Source organism: Cheilinus undulatus, linkage group 4 (genome assembly GCF_018320785.1).
Source record: "Cheilinus undulatus linkage group 4, ASM1832078v1, whole genome shotgun sequence".
Lineage (NCBI taxonomy): Eukaryota > Metazoa > Chordata > Actinopteri > Labriformes > Labridae > Cheilinus > Cheilinus undulatus.
This window is the reverse complement of record NC_054868.1, coordinates 39909463-39927120: the sequence shown is the minus strand read 5'-3', so window position 1 is coordinate 39927120 and position 17658 is coordinate 39909463. Positions and strand designations below refer to the sequence as shown.

The 17658-nt window shown below is 37.9% G+C and overlaps 1 protein-coding gene across 2 annotated transcripts; it reads right to left on the bottom strand.

Moving 5' to 3' along the window:
- Nucleotides 1-14: 14 nt before the first annotated feature.
- Nucleotides 15-9177, bottom strand: tmem184c (transmembrane protein 184C). 2 transcript variants are annotated; one of them, XM_041784998.1, is made up of 10 exons: nt 8569-9177; nt 6255-6385; nt 6132-6168; nt 5787-5992; nt 4384-4458; nt 4199-4292; nt 3976-4088; nt 3711-3810; nt 3401-3572; nt 15-1535 (listed from the first exon to the last, which is right to left on the bottom strand). In XM_041784998.1, the coding sequence occupies exons 1-10, from the start codon at nt 8683-8685 to the stop codon at nt 1225-1227; spliced, it is 1356 nt and encodes a 451-aa protein (XP_041640932.1). In that variant the 5' UTR covers nt 8686-9177; the 3' UTR covers nt 15-1224. The 2 variants fall into 2 exon arrangements, with proteins under 2 accessions (XP_041640932.1, XP_041640933.1); XM_041784999.1 differs by having other exon boundaries at nt 6255-6763; nt 8569-8693.
- Nucleotides 9178-17658: the final 8481 nt, after the last annotated feature.

Below are 17658 nucleotides of genomic sequence, written 5' to 3'. Positions count from 1 at the left end.
AAATGTAAAAAAAATGTAGTTACTTTGCTTTATTGACTGTCAGAGATGGAATTAAAATTAAAATGTGTAACATTATTGAGCATTGAAGTGTCAGTTCAGTTTAGAAAAATAAAAATCATATGGCAATGCAACATTCTCTAGCTTGACATGATGCAGATAATGCTGCTGATTCTCTATTTGTGACACAAACCGATTTCCCCATACTGTACATTAAACACGTCGATATCCCTGCACAAACCATGGAAGTCAAGAGCATGAATGATCAGAAAATCATCTTTTGGTAAAGGGAATGGCTATGCTGCATTGGCTGCAAAGTGAGTCTAGCTTAAAGGCTAAAAGTTATACAGAACATAAGATCAAGTAAAACAAATAAGAGCTAATGATAAAGTAACGCTGATGCAGTGAATAGAAAAGTTCTACTGCACGTTGAACAAGGCATCTGAGCGGACTAGTGAATAAAGTCAAATATAACACTACAGAGTGAGCTTTATGCCGTTAAAAAAAGAACTCACTAGAACGTGCTGATTGTACAATTTGCATTATGGTACCGCTTTGTCTATACCAATCCATGGGAGAAACATGTTAGTATTGATTCTGTGGTGATGTCAGACTATAAGACACTTCTTATTTGTGCAAAGCTCCAACTGACTCGTCCAAAGTCCTAAATGTGCAATCCAAGAATGTGTTGCTTCGGCTCTTTTTGTTCTTTCTGCTCTCTTACATTTCCTTAACACAATGGGACAAAGAAAATAACAAGCTCTGGACATCTAATGTGCTTTAAACTTGTAGGTTCCCTATCAACTTTTTTTTCAAAAACATCCTCTTAAAATCACCATAAATCAAGATAAAGTAAACAGTACTTTAAAAAGTTGCATATTTCTCTTTATAGCCTATCTGACATTGTGATATGACTAAAATGACACAAAAAAGGCTAAAGATCGTTCCCTATTAAATTTAAACCCTGTTATCTCAAAGGAAGCCAGAGCTCCCCAGTACAACACAAACTGCATTAAACGTCTCAAGTCATAGTGCCATAACTTCACTGAACATTCTTACAGCTGTCACTGGCAGAGAGGTCCTTCTGGTTTTCTTTATTCTCTTTCACTCTGTTGAGGTGCCGTTCCAAACCATTTATCAGTACGGTAATGTCTGACAGAAAATGGCGAGGCGTTTTTTGGGTCCTGCCCGTTCATATCTGTTGGTAGCGTTAGCCTGAATGCTAGGCTAAGTGATCACGATGAGATCGCCCTCTGCTGGTTCTTTGGTTTGGTTGGTTGGTTCTTCCTCTGGGCTTTCTTCAGGTTGAGCCTCGTATCCTTCATCCCACGGGGCTGAGCTGAGCCCAGCAGGGGCCGATAACGAGTGTGGTGTGACAGTCCTGCCCAGGCCTTGGTACTGACCGTTGGGTGATACGGGGTTGGATACTGACTCCGTGATGGCATCTTGGGAGCCTGGAGAGAGGAGACCTGAACACTCACCGTCATTCTCCGCCTCCCCGAAGTAAGACTTCCTTGGACGACCCAAGACTGTCCTCCCTGCCAATGTGGAAACAAATAGTCTTTACTTTATGTTTGAGAATGAAACATCAATACTAACATTAAACCAAGACTGAAAAAACTAAAAGGTCACATATTATGCAAAATACACTTTTTAAGGCTTTTCTAGCAAAAAATATGGGCCCCTAGGCTGTCCACAGTCCCTCCCAAAAAACAGAAACACAGCCTCCCGTCTTTCTCCACCCTTCAGAAAATGTGTGCTGAAACAAGCGGTTCTCAGATTTTCCCCTCATGATGTCATGTGGGGAGTTAGCATTGCCCCCAGGTTCGGTTGGCCCTCCCAACTTGGTAGAAAGTTCCACCCCCCTCTGCTAATCCTTCTCTCAGCAGCTGAGAGGAGGATCAGTTGAGCCATATCCATTAAGCCACATCCATTTCCTGAGAGGGGCGGAGTCAGGGGTGGATTCAGAGAGCTCCTTAACATTTAAAGCCACAGACAGAGACACAGCTCATTCTGAGCAGGGCTGAAACAGGGTTTTTTTTTTTTTAGACAAACAAAAATCCAATATTGGAGTGTTTTTAAGCAACAAACCCCTGAGTCTGATACAAACTTGTCTTGAAGGGCTAAAATATGTGACCTTCAATCTTAAACACTAGGGATGCACCAGTTGTGAAAATTAGGGCCAATACTGATGTTTACAATAACAATTTAGCCTGCAGATGTTGATATGGAGGTTTTATTCAGTACTTCTTTTAGTGTAACACTCCCACCGTGCCGATCCTTTCTCTTATGTTTGACCATATCAGTTTGTCCAACAGGTCACTTCTTCTGCCCACTGTGCAGTAAAAAACATCTCTAAGTGTTTCAGCATTTAAGTGAACTAGACGCAAGCATTAAATTGATCGGACACAGCAGATAGACAACGGCTAGTGATATCTGTTCAAGCCTCACTATATGCTGAAGGCCGATGTTTGTTATTTTAGTGATTGATGGTATTGAAAAGTACTACTAGTTTAAAAGAGAGAGATCTTTAGTCAGATTTTCAAACAAAAGCTGCTGCAACTAAAGAAGAAGAGCATGGTCTTACTACATGTTGCCACCAATGCCAGTGGTTTTGACAAGACCTGCTTCAAGTTGATGGAATAACTTTGCCATTTTCTCAGACCAGACAGGATGTGTTATCCAGTGTATTCTGGGTCTTCCCCTAGGTCTCCTGCCAACTACACATGGCCGGAAGACCTCCAAAGGGAGGCGCCCAGGAGGCATCCTGCTCAGATGCTCCGGCCACCTCAACTGGCTTCTTTTGATGTGAAGGTGCAGCTGCTCTACTCCTAGTTCTCTCCTGCTGTCTAAACTCCTCATCCTATCTCTAAGGCTGAGCCCTGCCATCCTCCAGAAAAACTCCACAATCTCATTCTTATAGTCATTACCCAGAGTTCATGACTGTAAGTGAGGGTTGGGGGGGTAGATAGACTGGTAAATCGAAAGCTTTGCCTTCCTGCTCAGCTACCTCTTCACCACAACGTACCGGCACAATGCCGGCAGTACTCTGATGCTGCACCAATCCGCCTGTCAATCTCATGCTCCCTTTTACCGTCACTCATGAAGAAGACCTAGATACTTAAGCTTTTTCACCAGATGAAGAGACTCACTCCCCACCTGGAGGGAGTAATCCACCGTTTTCCAGCAGTAAAACCATTTTCAAAAATACCTGCTTATTTGTCGACTAATCCTTAGTGTGCAGGAGATCGCTTGCATTTGTTGCTATAACAGGAAATTACCTAAAACTTGGTGCCTAGGACTTAAAGTTTTTGTCTAAACTAATTCAAGCTTAAAATTCATGCGTTATGACAACTCTACATTACAAAACTGAGAAAATCCCCTCATGACAGATGGTACCTACCAACATTACGGACTTGTTCAGAAATATCCGCTCTGACATCTGAGATGTCCCACATCGCCATGAAAGAGTCAAAGCAGGAACCCTCCTCAGCCTCCTGGATGTAGGGCTTGTAGGTAAAGCTGAAGTGATGAGCAATGGCTGCCAGAAACATCTCCAAGCAGATGATAAAATCCTGGAAATAGGACAGAGATTTGTTTTATTTGTTGTTTATACAAAAAAATTCTATCAGATGCTTATTTTTTTTTACTTTGTGGATGCAACTGTAAAAATGATCACATGTAGCTGTTATCCATCAGCCTGTTGCTTTTACCTGTAAGCCAGTAGCAACAGCCTCCACACTCTGCCATTCCCAGGTACGTTTCTCTGAGATAATACCCACTTTCACCAGCAAAGCGATCAACACAGCTTGCCTAAGGGAGTTTACAGAAGAATAATTTCAGGAGCTAGCTCACATTTTGATGCCACTGTGTTTGTTAATCCAGATTATACTTCCCATATTGTATATACAGGGCAATAACAACACAATAATGTGAATTTACATACATTTGATTAATTTTAAACATGCTGGGAATTACCAGAAAGAGACAAACACCACCATTTTCACACAAAGGAATTTTCCCACTGGTTTGATTGGACTCAGCTCCTCTCTGAGAGCTCGGTAGAACAGCACCAGACAGTACATGGCAAACTAGACCGAGAAACGACAGACAGAGAAAATTCATCATGCTCCCAGGTCAAAATATAGCATGAAGTTTTAAGGCGAACTACATTCAGACTAAAAACAAGCAGCATTTTTACCAGCTGTGACATGTTGTTAAAGATGACCAGGTACGTCCAGGCATTTGTTGAGCTAAAATTGCCTTCATCATAAACGTCACAAAGCTGACAAATCCTAGGAGGAAGAGACAGAAGAGATGTTAAAAAGGTGGGAGAAAAAGCAAATCATAAGATAAAGTTCTGAGCATACATAGGAGTTTACTTACAAGGCAATCACTGTTGTGACGGGTCTAACAACTGTGTACTGCAGCACTCCCAGTTTACATCTTAACAGCAACACCCTGCAGAGGAAATAAGGAATGACAGGTAGAATTACATAGTTAACTTGGGATTTTACTTATAACAGATCTATTCAATAAAAAATAGTGACAGTTAAAGGAAATATGACGATAGAATCATTGAAACATGAGTGCTAGGTACATCAATAAAGACCCTCTAGAGCAGTGGTTGCAAATGGTTCCCACTGGTGTGACTTGAGGCAAGTCTAGGTGTGCCATGGGAATTTGTACAACCATACATTATTACTATAACTATATAACAGAGATATTTTTTAATGGTGTGCCTTGAGATTTTACTTGATCTTAGGTGTGCCTTGGGCAAAAAACCTCAGAAATTTACTGCTCTAGAGCAATAAAACAGAAGACTGTTAGTAACACCAAATTCTACCATTAAAGAGTTATTGAATGTATAACATTTAGTTTCAAAATCTTGAAAAATGACCCCGTAATCTCTGCTCTGAAAGGCTGTTGGCATGTCTGTTGAATGTGCAGATACATCACAGGAAACACTCTCCTCTTTCAACTTAAAATACTTCAATGATGTGACAGCAGAGGTTTCATCTGGCTGCAGAACTGGACCTGTCCATTCTTGCATCTTTGAACCATTACAGTCAGAATCATATTCTAAATCTGAGGATACTGACCTCCTTTATCTCAGGGAAATAAAATGAGCTGTTCTTTCAATTATGGCATCCAGGAAAGATACACTTGTGGCATTAAGGTAAAATGCAGACTGCCTTATGTAAATCTCAAGCAGTTTGTTTCCTCCTCAGTTTACAGTGAAGAACAAACTGGAACTCATGTTCAAAAATAAGCTTTACAGGAAACGGCCTGCACATGGTTGATGTTAAGCCATTACAGATGTTTGCCTGACTGAGGATGATTAGAAACTGGTGATTGTCATTGTTCTGTTTGGTTTATTTGCTGAGAAGAAAGCAATTCTCAAAACACGTCTCATAAAAATCACCGCATCAAGACAAACGAAATCGATTCAAGTTCAAAAAACAGACTATATTTTTAGGTCATTTCATTGTTTCCTGCCTTGAAACTATCAATAGATAATCAAAGTGTCAAAATGATGAAAGAGATACATATTTCAAGCTTTAACTTGAACAATAACACAAGAAAAAAAGAGATAATCTACAACATAACTGAAAACTAGGTGAATCTTTAAGTAGGGCAGTTCGAGAAGTCAAAGAGGAAATATGACTAAGGTCAGCTGTTGTGTTTGGGTCAAAGGTTTGTACGATGACAATGATTAATTTAACATCAAATTTTTGGCCGGTGTTTTCTGCTTTTGTAGTTAGGAGTGAACAGTGGCGGTGGCTTACTCTCCCATTGGCCAGGGTGGGCAGCAGCACAGAGGAGGCAGGTGTTTCTGCTGCTCCTGGACCTCCAGCATCATCACTAGGCTAGGGTACTGATTTTCCAGGTAGTTCAGCAAAAAAGTCATGAAGTTGTAGATGACGTATGCCTCGTAGCACTCTCTGCATGTGTCCACGTAAATAGCAATACTGGGATACTTTAAAGCAATCCACTGCAACATTCAAAAATAAGAGACCTTACATTAAAGGACTGAATAATAACTTTCCAAATAGTTTAGACAAATAGTTAATTTCACATTTATATTCTGAACATGTTACACAATGGCTTTAATAATCTGATGCACAACTCACACTGTCCAAGCTGTAGATTGGGACCATCCATAATATCCTGATAAAAGGCAGAAAGTAAATATTAAAAATCTAAAAACAGTCTTAGACACTTGTTCCTGGGTCAAATCATTGTTGAGATCATACCTGATGATAGGTTTCTGGAGCTCAGGCTGAGTGTAGTGAACCAGGTGCTGCAGGATGCCCCATAATGATATAGGAATGGTCATGAACACAAATATCCCAGCGATGAACCATGCTTTGTAATGGATGCCAACCTGTCATTACATGGAAAGAAACAGTCATCAAAGTGATCATAAAAGTATTGCTTGTGAATTTGAGTCTGAATAGGTTCCATTTTGAGTTTTTGATGTCATTTTTCTACACTTCATATAAAGTAACAAGTTATTTTACTACCTTCCTTTTGCAGAAGGACTTTACAGATCCTTTTTACATAAGCCAATTTCATATGGACCACTCAACAGTCACAGACTCACCCTGTCATGTTCAAAACTGGCGCTCTTCATGGTTATTTATACATACCAATCTCCACCCCAACCCCCAAAATAAGCATGCAGGCCGAAATGAAAACCGGTTCTTCTCACTGGACCAGCAAAGACTTGGTGCCATGCCAGAACCAGTTTTCCTGGCCAGTTCTTGGTCATGGAAAAACATGATTAGTGGCAGTTCACCATTTTCTAAATTTCCCTAAAAACACTTTCATTTTAGTAAACGCGTGCAAATGAGTTTTAACTTTTTAGTTGGCATTAGCCTTAGATCAGTAACAAATTTGCCTTATTTTTCAAAGAACAGGGACTGAGTACAAAAGGGTTAAAATTAGAAGGATGAGTTTTTTCAATGATCAATGCACTATATCTAAAAAAAGACACATTGGATATGAATAAAGGTAGGGAGAAGTTAAATAATTTTGGAATTATTATGTTATTGGACATAATGATACTTTGCAATTAAAATATCAAAATTATTGGCAATTCAAATCTACTGGACAATATATACATTGCAATGTTTTGTTTTACCCAGCAGAGGGTGCTATCTGTTCTTGGCTTCTCCTGTTAAATTGTCACTAGCTGAGGCAGAAGTCCTCTCTGTCTCTCTTTTTATGAAGAAAGAATATTCATTGTTTGACTTGACACTATGCATCCTCAGAATTAGTAGTTTATTAACTACTTAATTAGTAGTTAGTAGAGTATTGCACAGAAAACTTGAAAAACAGGTAAGAGGGATATTTGGCATTTTTGTTGTCAGAGAACTGAAAACTAAATTTAGATTAATTCATAAATTGTCTAGTTTCTTTGACAGAGGTACAAAACAACATGAAAATATGACTGCGCAATATGGACTCTTGCTTAAGTCTATTTCTATATTCAACATCATTTCTTACACTTTATAGTATGTTTTAAGGACTGAAATGAGTTAATTTGTTAATCCTCAAACTTTTTATTGTGTGTTTTCAGGACTGAAGTTTAAGGTCTGAATTATATTTAAATATTGGTATTGGCTAATTATTTTGTAAACATCGGCACACTGGATATCGGTAAAAAAAATTCAACATCTGTTATTATTTCTGCATTGTTTTTTAATGCTTTTCATTTCTGTCACTGGGTCATTGTCAGTAGGGGTAGATTGATTATTGTTCTGGCCAATCATTGGGACCACTACTTGGCATTTGGCCTATTGTTGGTATCGGTACTTTATTTTACCGATAATTGTTCAAATTAATTTTTCAAAAAGGCTCCATTGCAAAGTGTGTTTTCCCCTCTGGCTTAATTTTCACCAAATGTCCTGCATACAACACAATCAGATGGCTAAATAACGAGCACTAGCCAGTCAACACTTATGCCTGGGTGCCACTGACACAGTACGCATGTGACATCACTTCCTGTTTTTGCTGCTACTGTGTTGTTCTGTTTCTTGTGCTGATATAAATAGGGCTAAATTGTTTGTTTTACATTTTTTGAACATCCAATTTAACTACTGCCACATTAAGCACATTGCACGTCATAATAAATGCATATCAGTTCCAAGTATCAGTGAACTGTCTCATGGCCTACTGATAATAATCAGAACTTATGATGTAACAGTATAGTGTCACCAATTGTATATTCAAACTTAAGAGTATAGTAACATTCATATTAAGTACATGAAACTAGTATAACAAGGATGGGTTTTGCCATAAACAATTCACTATATCATAGTAAGTTAATTTAAACTTGTTAAAAGATGGGGGGGGGGGGGGTAAATGTTAAATTCTGCAATGATATTCTTGTTAAGTTTAGTTTCAAATAAGGTTACTAAAGTTAAGTAGACTACCTCAGAATTGTTAGTAACAATATGATCTAAGTATCAGAGACAGAAATATGCTCCATTACAATCAAACTTCGTATGAAGCAAACAGAGAACAGCAAACATAAATCACGTCCACCGACTAACTCGAACTGACCTCTGACTTCTGTAGCTCCCAGATACACAATGGTAGGACGACAATAAGCAACAAAATGTACAGCACAACGACCAGCGGACGAATCCATCTCCTCCAGTTTCCACAGGAACAGGGCATTTTGACATGAAGACGCTGGGAGGCCTTAAAACTGGCCGCAGGTAGATTCAGGGACAAAACAATCTGACTTCTCTAACAAACGCTGCTAATGCTCGGTACATTAAACGTTAGCTTCTCATTATTAAACCTCTAAAGGCCGACTGATACCCACATAAACCCTTTAGTCCACTACACGAACGCTGGCTCTTACACCAGTGTAAAGTTTCATTCATGAGGGCAAAGCTGAAGGATAATTACCAGCTCATATGACTCGATTTTACCATGCTAGGTGGCTAACATTAGCTTCTCAGCTGTTACCCAATGTAAACAAACAAAGCAGGTGACCCATCATGACTGAACCAATGAACGGATTTCACTTTGTAACGCGGTAAAATTAAATCTCTCTGAAAATACACGGATACAGTTTGTAAATTAGTCCACTCTTAAACCGTGTTAAAGGAAGGTCTCCATGGTTAAAAGTTTTCCAAAAAGTAACTGCTATTGAGTTTTCACTTCCTGTTGTTTTGGCAAAGGTGTAGTCCCGCCCAACATGTAGAATGTGATTGGGCGAATCGAGGCTGTAAGCCAATCAACGAGGAGCTCTCGTGACCCACTCTGACGTTAATTGTAGATAGTTTGGTTGCATGTCATTTTCATTGAGCACGTTATCTGTGGTCTCACCAGCAGATGGCAATGTGAATTAACCTTACAGTACAGAGGAACCCTTTTACTGTAGTAAACGAGTACAAAAAAGACACAGGCAGCTCAACTTGTTCAGGTATTATGTGCTTTCCTTCATTTTCTTTCCCAAAGTGTCACAACAAGGCTACAAAAGCTGTGTTAAAGTGCGTACCATTGAAATCACTGGCCTATTATGATGGGATTTGGAAATATGCAATCAACAAAAGGGATATTTGTCTCGTCAAACGAGAAGAAATCTGCAGAAAACAGCCATGGAAAAAGAGGTTTGAAGGAGTTTCCAGTCTTTAAAGACGCCAGTTTATTTTTGTAAAGTTGGCCTTTAATACTAATGTGTCAATACCCCCTCAATTTTACTTTTGTTAAAGCTTGAGCTTGAGAGTCCAGAACTCAGGATCATCAATTCTTGGCTAAATAAAGTTCACAGCCTGTAGTTTCTGTCACCAAACATCTATACAATGACTTTTCACCACTTAAATCATTCCAGTTTTTAAAGTTTTATCAGTGCATCAGGTCCATCAAGGTTCAATCAGGTTCTTGTCATCTGTCTTACTTAGAACCTTCTCCCCTTATTGCTCCATTTGGCTCCTGGTTGTGCCAAACTTCTTCCATTTGAGAATTATGGAGGACGTTGTGTTTTTGGGAGCCTTCACTGCAGCAGAATTTTTTTGTCCTCAGGTCTGTGCCATTCAACAATCCTGTCTCTGAGCTCTGCAGGCAGTTCCTTTCACCTCATAGTTTGGTTTTTGCTCTAATATTCAGCCTAGAGGCCTTCTATAGAGAGGTGTTACCTTAAAAATTATTTACAATCTATTCAGTTTACCACAGATGGACTCCAATCAAGCCATAGAAACATATCAGCAAAGAATGGGAGAAATGGGGAGCACCTGAGGTAAATTTCATGTGTTTTTGTGAATGGTCTGAATACTTATGTCAGTGTGATATTTCAGGAGTTTTTTTTGTTGGTTTAAAAAAAAAAAATCTGTTTTCACTTTGTCATTATGGGGTACTGAGTGTAGAGTAATGAGAAGAAAAGTTTAAGCTTAAAGTTGATAATCCAGGACTAAGGATCATCTGTCATCTATAAATTGATTTTTCACCTGTTAAATCATTCAATTTTTTAAAGGCTTATCAGTGCGTTTTTTATGTCTTGAACACTGTATTTATAGGCAGTCCGGGTTCAAGCCCGCGTGGATTCTTTCCCACATGTCTCCCCCCTCTTTCTCAGCCCTCTTCTCTAAATAAAGGAATAAAAAGCCCAAAAATATATATCTAAAAATAAATAAATAACAAAGGTAAAGGGAAAAAGGTACTTTCTCATCATTTTTTCTAAGTGGAATCTTTGGCAGTTATCCATTAGAGTGGCTACTGTGCCTTGCACATATTTATTCTGTTTGGTTCCTTGATATTATGAATAATATAGGATTTCTGCATTCTACTGGCCAGGTATTTCACATTTTTTAGCACCCAATTTGAATTTGAATTTGAAATAATAAAACTCATTTACAAATGTTTAATTGTCAGTTACACATCATTATCAGCAATCAATTGTCCAATGCTTTGAACAGTTACTTTACCTGGTTGCAATATTTGATATTCTTTTATTTATTTATATAAATATATATATTTATATTTACAGCTACTTCTTTTGAATTGCATTGACCACTTGCTTTATTTTCTGTTTCAGTAACCTTCAGTTAAACGACTGCTACATTTCCCTGCAACCAGAGTGATGTATGGTAAGTACACCACTGCAGTACTGCAGTCTCATTTCACTAAAAAAAAAAGCTCACAGACAGCTCAGCGGACAAATCAAGCCATCTGCACCTTGTGATATCAAACATTTACCTTCTTACTGTTATTCCTTTAAGAACCATAACAATTTATTTTTTCAGTGGTTAATTTCAACTTATAATCTCTGACCCACAGTGTTTTTTTTTTTTATAAAAAGCTCTGTATCTCAACAGGAAGTCTATTACCCTTAATTTAATACAGTACAAAGATCCAAAATGAAAAATACATATTTTCAAATGCAATAAAGCTTGCACATTGTTCAAAATAAAGGACCATATTACCCAGTAAAACATGGAATTGATTTCTTTTGACAGCTTTCATGGTAAATGGACACTTTTTTTTTTTTTAGAAAAGTTTGTATAATTATTTTACACTCAACATTTCAATATTTAACTACTTATTTTTAAAGTTAGATCTATTATGAATAAATTAAGCTTCAAATAAAATGATTAATTTCTACTTGCTGTTGAAGTACAACATCAGCAATAAGCATTAAATAAACCTCATTTAATTTTAGAAAACTGCAGCACAGAGCTCCAACTGCAGGTTATGTTTTAAAGCAGAAGCATATTTATAATCTAAACTCTACATCAATATGGCCTTAATTTACCGATCATCATAACCTCCTCCTTACCTTTTTCTATGTGTGCACAAGTATAAGCACACATGTGAGCTATATTTGTGTCTTCCTGTAAGATGAGGGGAGGCAGAACTTCCCTTTCTATGGCACCGTGTCTCCACTGCCCCACAGTCACAGAAATCACTGGTTGTAGCAGGACAGATTGTTCATGAATTTTGAATTGATCCTTTTGGCTTTTATGAATTAGAAATAGTCTTTGCCACAAGTCGCATAAGCGAGTGTCATGGTGGATAGCTGCGAGGCATTGCCATGCAAAGTGGCAAACAGGGTACAGCCATGTAAGGGCAGGGTAGATAAACATATGCTGTGTTTGATCAGACCCAAAACAGATTTTAGCATAAAGGATGTGGCGTCCATTATGTCTCTCTGAATCATAGCCATTACTGTAGGCTGGAGTAAGTCGAACAGTACGTGCCTTGCAGGGATAGACGGGCTAAGCAGAATGGATAGGTCTGAGGAATAGTAATAATCGATGCACAACAAAGGAGGAGCCGCACTGTCTGATTCCTGAGATATAATGTATCAGCCAAAGTGCACCTCCTTTGTCAGAGGAATACACAAGTCTGCAATTGTTCAACTATTACTAATTTATCTAAATACGTCAGCCACGGGCCTTTGTGTCAGGAAATGTTCAAACTCTCTGGGTGTTCACTTCAGTTCAACTGCTCCTCAGCAACATCAGTGACATAGAATAGTCTTCAGTCATACAGCTTTACAGAAGTTTTTCAAAACAAGAGGAGTCATTTATTTTTATGTAACCTTCAGTCCCTTTAAAGAACATTCTTGTTGCATTTTGTTTTTTTTTATCATCAGCATACCCTTTAAAACATCAGCAATGAATTAGTAAGGACTGCCTTTGAGTCCGTAACAAGCAGGAAGCTCCATGCAGTCTGGTTGAAAGCATATCCTCTGTTTTAGCCCTCAGCTTTTCCACTTTACTGTGAAGACACTGACATTGAAGTTCATTCAAAGTCAAATATACTTAACTGGGGGACTATAGGAAATATTAACTGTCAGATTTAGCTGCTGGAATGAGGACCCTAGGACAGGCCTGGTCACAGAATTGGCTGGGCCCCTGAGGAAGCAAAGAGAGAACCCACAAACTGATTGGCACTTGTTGTTAGTTTTAAACTTTTATATTATAATGACATTTTTTAACATTTCTTTGAAATTAAAATTTAAAAAGTGTGAAACTTTACAACAAGTACTGATCAGTTTGTTTTTCATTGCTTCGCATTTTGTTGAGTTGAGCTTGCCTTCTTCTGTCAAATTGCCCTTCCCCCTCCCCCTCATGTGATTTATTGATATCAATGCATGGGTGTTTTATCAGTAGCAATGGTGCTAGCATCCTGGATAACAGTTGCCTTATTTGGAGCTGAAAAAAGTTTCACACTATGATTAGGTTTGGTGTTGAAATTGTTTAATTGTGACATTTTTTAACCAATTTCTTCACACATTTTTGTTTCTTTCTTGCCTTTTTAGCCCATTTTCACAATATTTTTTGCCACTTTTATCCCATTTTTGATTTTTTTGCCAACTTGATTCCATTTCTTTTGCAAATTTTTGCCACTCAACCCAATTTTGCAACTTTTTTGGCCACCTTTAACCCATTTTTTTACCACATTTTTTTGTGACTTTCATCCCATTCTAGCAACTTTTTTTGTTTTGTCACTTTTAGCCAATTTTCGCCACTGTTTTTTCCACTTTTATTCAATTTCGCAGCTGTTTTGTCACCTCAAGCCCATTTTTGCAACTTTATGCCACGCAACCTATTAATCCCACTTTTTTGCAACTTTTCACCCATTTTTACCAAATTTTTGTCACCTTTAGCCCATTTTTGCAACTTTTCTGTGTTTCCACTCTCAGACAGTTTTCACCACTTTCTTTGACTTGTTTTTGCCACTATTTTTCCTCTTTTATCCCACTTTGCCACTACTTCGCTACTTTCATCCCCTTTTGCCATTGTTTTGTCACCTTTATCCCATTTTAACTACTTTTAACCCTTTTGCCATTTTCTTTGCCCCTTTTTGTTTTGCCAGTTTCAAACCACTTTCATTTTTTTCTGCCAAGTTTTGTGTAATATTTAGTTAAATTTTTTTTTCTGATGTCTCAGATTTACAAAGCTATGAAGCTAGAATTAGCAATGTGGCTATGTTTTCTATGTAGCTAACGTAGCTATATTAGGTTTAGCTATGTTTGCTAAAGCCCATGTTGCTAAAGCTTACTTAGCTATATTAGCTTATGTAGTAATGTTTACTACCTCGCTAGTGTAGTTATGTTAGCTTTATCTAAAGCAAACGAAGCTAGAGCCACCCACCTTTTGCATACCTACTTCAAAATGGTTCTATACATAATTTAACCCAGAACTAGACCTCTGACCCTTTCCTCTGTTTTATTTATGAAATGTTGCTTCTGCGAAGTTTGCAATATAGTTATCTCATGTGTGACTTTAATGTATGCCTGATCCTTGTCTTTGAGTGCCCTCCTTCATGTTTAGTTTTGAAAAACATATCAGATTTTGAACGACCAAACTGGATTATCTTGAAAATAAACAGCCAGTAACAGAAACTCTGTAGGGACACAGTGTAGGTTGAAGATAGGTTGCATTGTCAACAGTTGACTGCATCCCATTGGTTTGTTCATTATGCTTACTGCAACTATAAATTTTAGAAAACTACAACAGAAGCAATTTTTTTTCCAGCCTCCTTCCTTCTGAGTTCTGCTATGACCCAAGTAATCAGTTTGTTGTTCTCATTCTCTAAATTTCTGGTTGGAAATGAAGTTTACCCAAAAGCTTTGGTTAAATGATGCTTCTTGTTTCCTGGTAGAGACTGGGCTCTAAAGCTGCTTTTACTGTATCAACAATCAAATCTGAGCGAGCTCTCCACAGAGAAGCTCTTAGGACCTTTGAGATCCTCTATTATTTGTTTTTGAGCTTTATTCAATTCACTTCTGGCAAGAAATGAGGTTCCCACCAAATTCCAGAGCTCAGTCCGCTCTGTCTCCCTCTCCCTCTCTTTCCTTTCACCCTTTGATTTCTCTCTGTTCAGAAAAACAACATATTTCATCCAAATATTATTTCTTTCATTCAGTTCCATTCAACTGTGAAATGTTAGATCTTAGCAACCAAAGATCAGGGCTGTTTTGTATTTACTCAGGGTAATTGCAAACTGATAGTGAAATGATTTCATATGAAGAAAATGAAGCAGTTTCATAAAGTTTATGGTGTGGCTGAGACGTATCACCAACCCCTCTGAACGTAAAACAGGCCAACAGCTGATAAAATCCATGGCTGCTTCAATGGTTTGTTGCTTTTGGGTGTTTTGCAACTTTGTGCTAAGGATTACACGACTCTGGTTTGTGTCCTTTTTTGAAAACTGACAGATTTAGTCACAATAAAGTAGACACCACTTTATTTGCAAAGCTAGCTTGTTATTTAATGACTAAAAGAGCATGCTACATTCAAGAAACACAGACTGAGATGTGTTAGCAAGCTCTAAGTATATATTCCGCCACATCCTGGCTTATATATGACTCAAGCATGGATTAGTAATGGTCAACGTTTGTTTCCCTCAATCCTCTTTTGGCAACACAGATGAGAAGCAAGTTTTAAGTATCAAATTCCCACCATAAAAGCCGTTCACATCCTCTCCACTGACATTAGCAACCCTAAGGGCTCAGTTTGCCAAGCAGGTCACAGTGTGCTTCAAATCACTCCCAGACGCCTCTTTCTCACAGACACAGATGAATAACAAAGGAGGCCCCCTTGACTTTCCAGAGAAACCAATATTAGTAAGATGCTGGAATAAAACTTCTTGTTCCGAGCAGCGGAGATGGGAATTGATTTACTGGTTTAAAGCAGCAGCATTAACATTGTAAATCAATTACAAAGATGATAAATTCAGTCTTTATAGCCTACATTATTACATGTCACTCCAATGAATAGTGGTTAAATAATACTGTACAGATATGGCATGTTCTTCCTTACACAAGTGTGCAAAACACTTCAAAAGAAGTGCTAGTAAATAAACACACAGCATTAACACACAGGTTTACATGTGTTCACATATCAAAGAGTAAAGGCAGTATAGTTGTTAGCTAGCTGACTGTGATGTCAACTCAGAAATAATAGCTTTATATTTGTGGAAAATGCTCTTATTTACTTTCTTGTTTTGATTTAGTTACTGTCTGTCTTTGAAATATGAAGCTACAGCCTCACAGAGAGTACAGCTAGCTGCTAGCTAGCCTAGCATAAAGAATCAAAACTGAAAAAAAAAGATTAAAAAACTAAAAAAGATCTTTTCAGTCTTTTGTAAGCTAGCCAGTAGGCTAGCTATCTATATATCATACAGGATCTTCCTCTTTCTGTAAGTTACTGGATTTAGCTTACTGTCAGAACCACACAGTTTCACTGTTACTTTCAGTGTCTCAAATCACGTTCTTCTGTACTAAATGCTAAACATTTTAGTAAATAAGTGCGCTAACTGCATTCACACAGTTCACTCAAAAATGTCCAAAAATTGAGAGTGGAGCCTTGGACTCTTCGAACCCTTGGTGACATAGTGGATGTTATACTGTTAGTAAGCTAGTGTTAGCCTCAGCTAGCTGGCTAATGTGTTTTTAGCAATGGCAGCAGATGAAATATTGTTTTTTAACAAGTCAATTTGAAAAAAAGGATCCCTTTTTTAAACTGGCTGACAAACCAAAACAATGCACCATGATCGCTGATTTTTCTGTATATCAGTCACTGTCGTAACCAAAGCTCTTTCTGTTTTAACCAGTAGAAAATCATCACCTAAAGAGTTTATGTTTCAGTCTTAGTGTGGCTGCTGCTAAGCTAGCCCATCTTATACAAACAGGACCTGCTGTCAGGTAGGCTAGCTGTTATGAGGAAAAGGAAGGGTGGTGGAGATTCTTTCAAAAAGAACCGGATAAGGAATATACTGCACTTGGCACACACTGCAAGAGTTCATTTTAAGTTAAAAATTAGCAATATCAGCAAAAGCAAACAAATGGTGGGTCCAGCCTGCACCAATGGAAATACAGTCATTGCGTTTAGTGTTTACTGGGGTTGCATAATTACTTTCTATGGCCATGAAAGCTGCACTGATGACAAAAACAAATGTAGGGAAGAGCTCATATGTGTGGGTGTGAGAAAAAAAAATGAAAGTGTCTCTGTTTGGAGGTTTAAAAGTATGGTCACCCTAAGCTCGATGTCACCTGTTTATTGGTTTACCATTGGCAAATATATTTCAACTATGTGGTAGACTAAGAAATAATTTAGCTTGCTATGTAGCCAGCTAATTATCCCATTTCCTGTCTTTTTGAAAATACAAACTAACTTTTTCAGTCATGGCTAAATAACTTTAGCAGATGTTCGACTGGTATCAGTCTTCTTGTCTGTTGTTTGATAAGAAAGCCAATGAGCACTTTTCCAAAATATATAGAGACAACATTTTAAATCTGAAGTTCTGACCACCACCGCCACCACTAATGAACTCATTAGCCTCCATCATTACTCAGCTAGTCTGTTAGAAATGCTTGCTACCACTGCAAAATAACACTGAAAGAGGTCACTATAGGCCTTTATATTTATATTCCATAGGTTATACAAGCATTTAAGTCACAATTGATAACACTTGGTTAAATTCACAGTTTTTGGTCTAACCCAATATCAGACCTGTCATAATTCTTTACTTCATATAATTTGCTTGACATGTGATATGAGACCTTACCTGCGATTTTGTACTCTATTTTGCAACAGTGTAACTTGGCTTATTCTGACACCAAACATGATTCTGTCTTGAAATTGACCATCTATGTATCACGGATTTCTGTGGATCATGATTGGATTCAGCAAA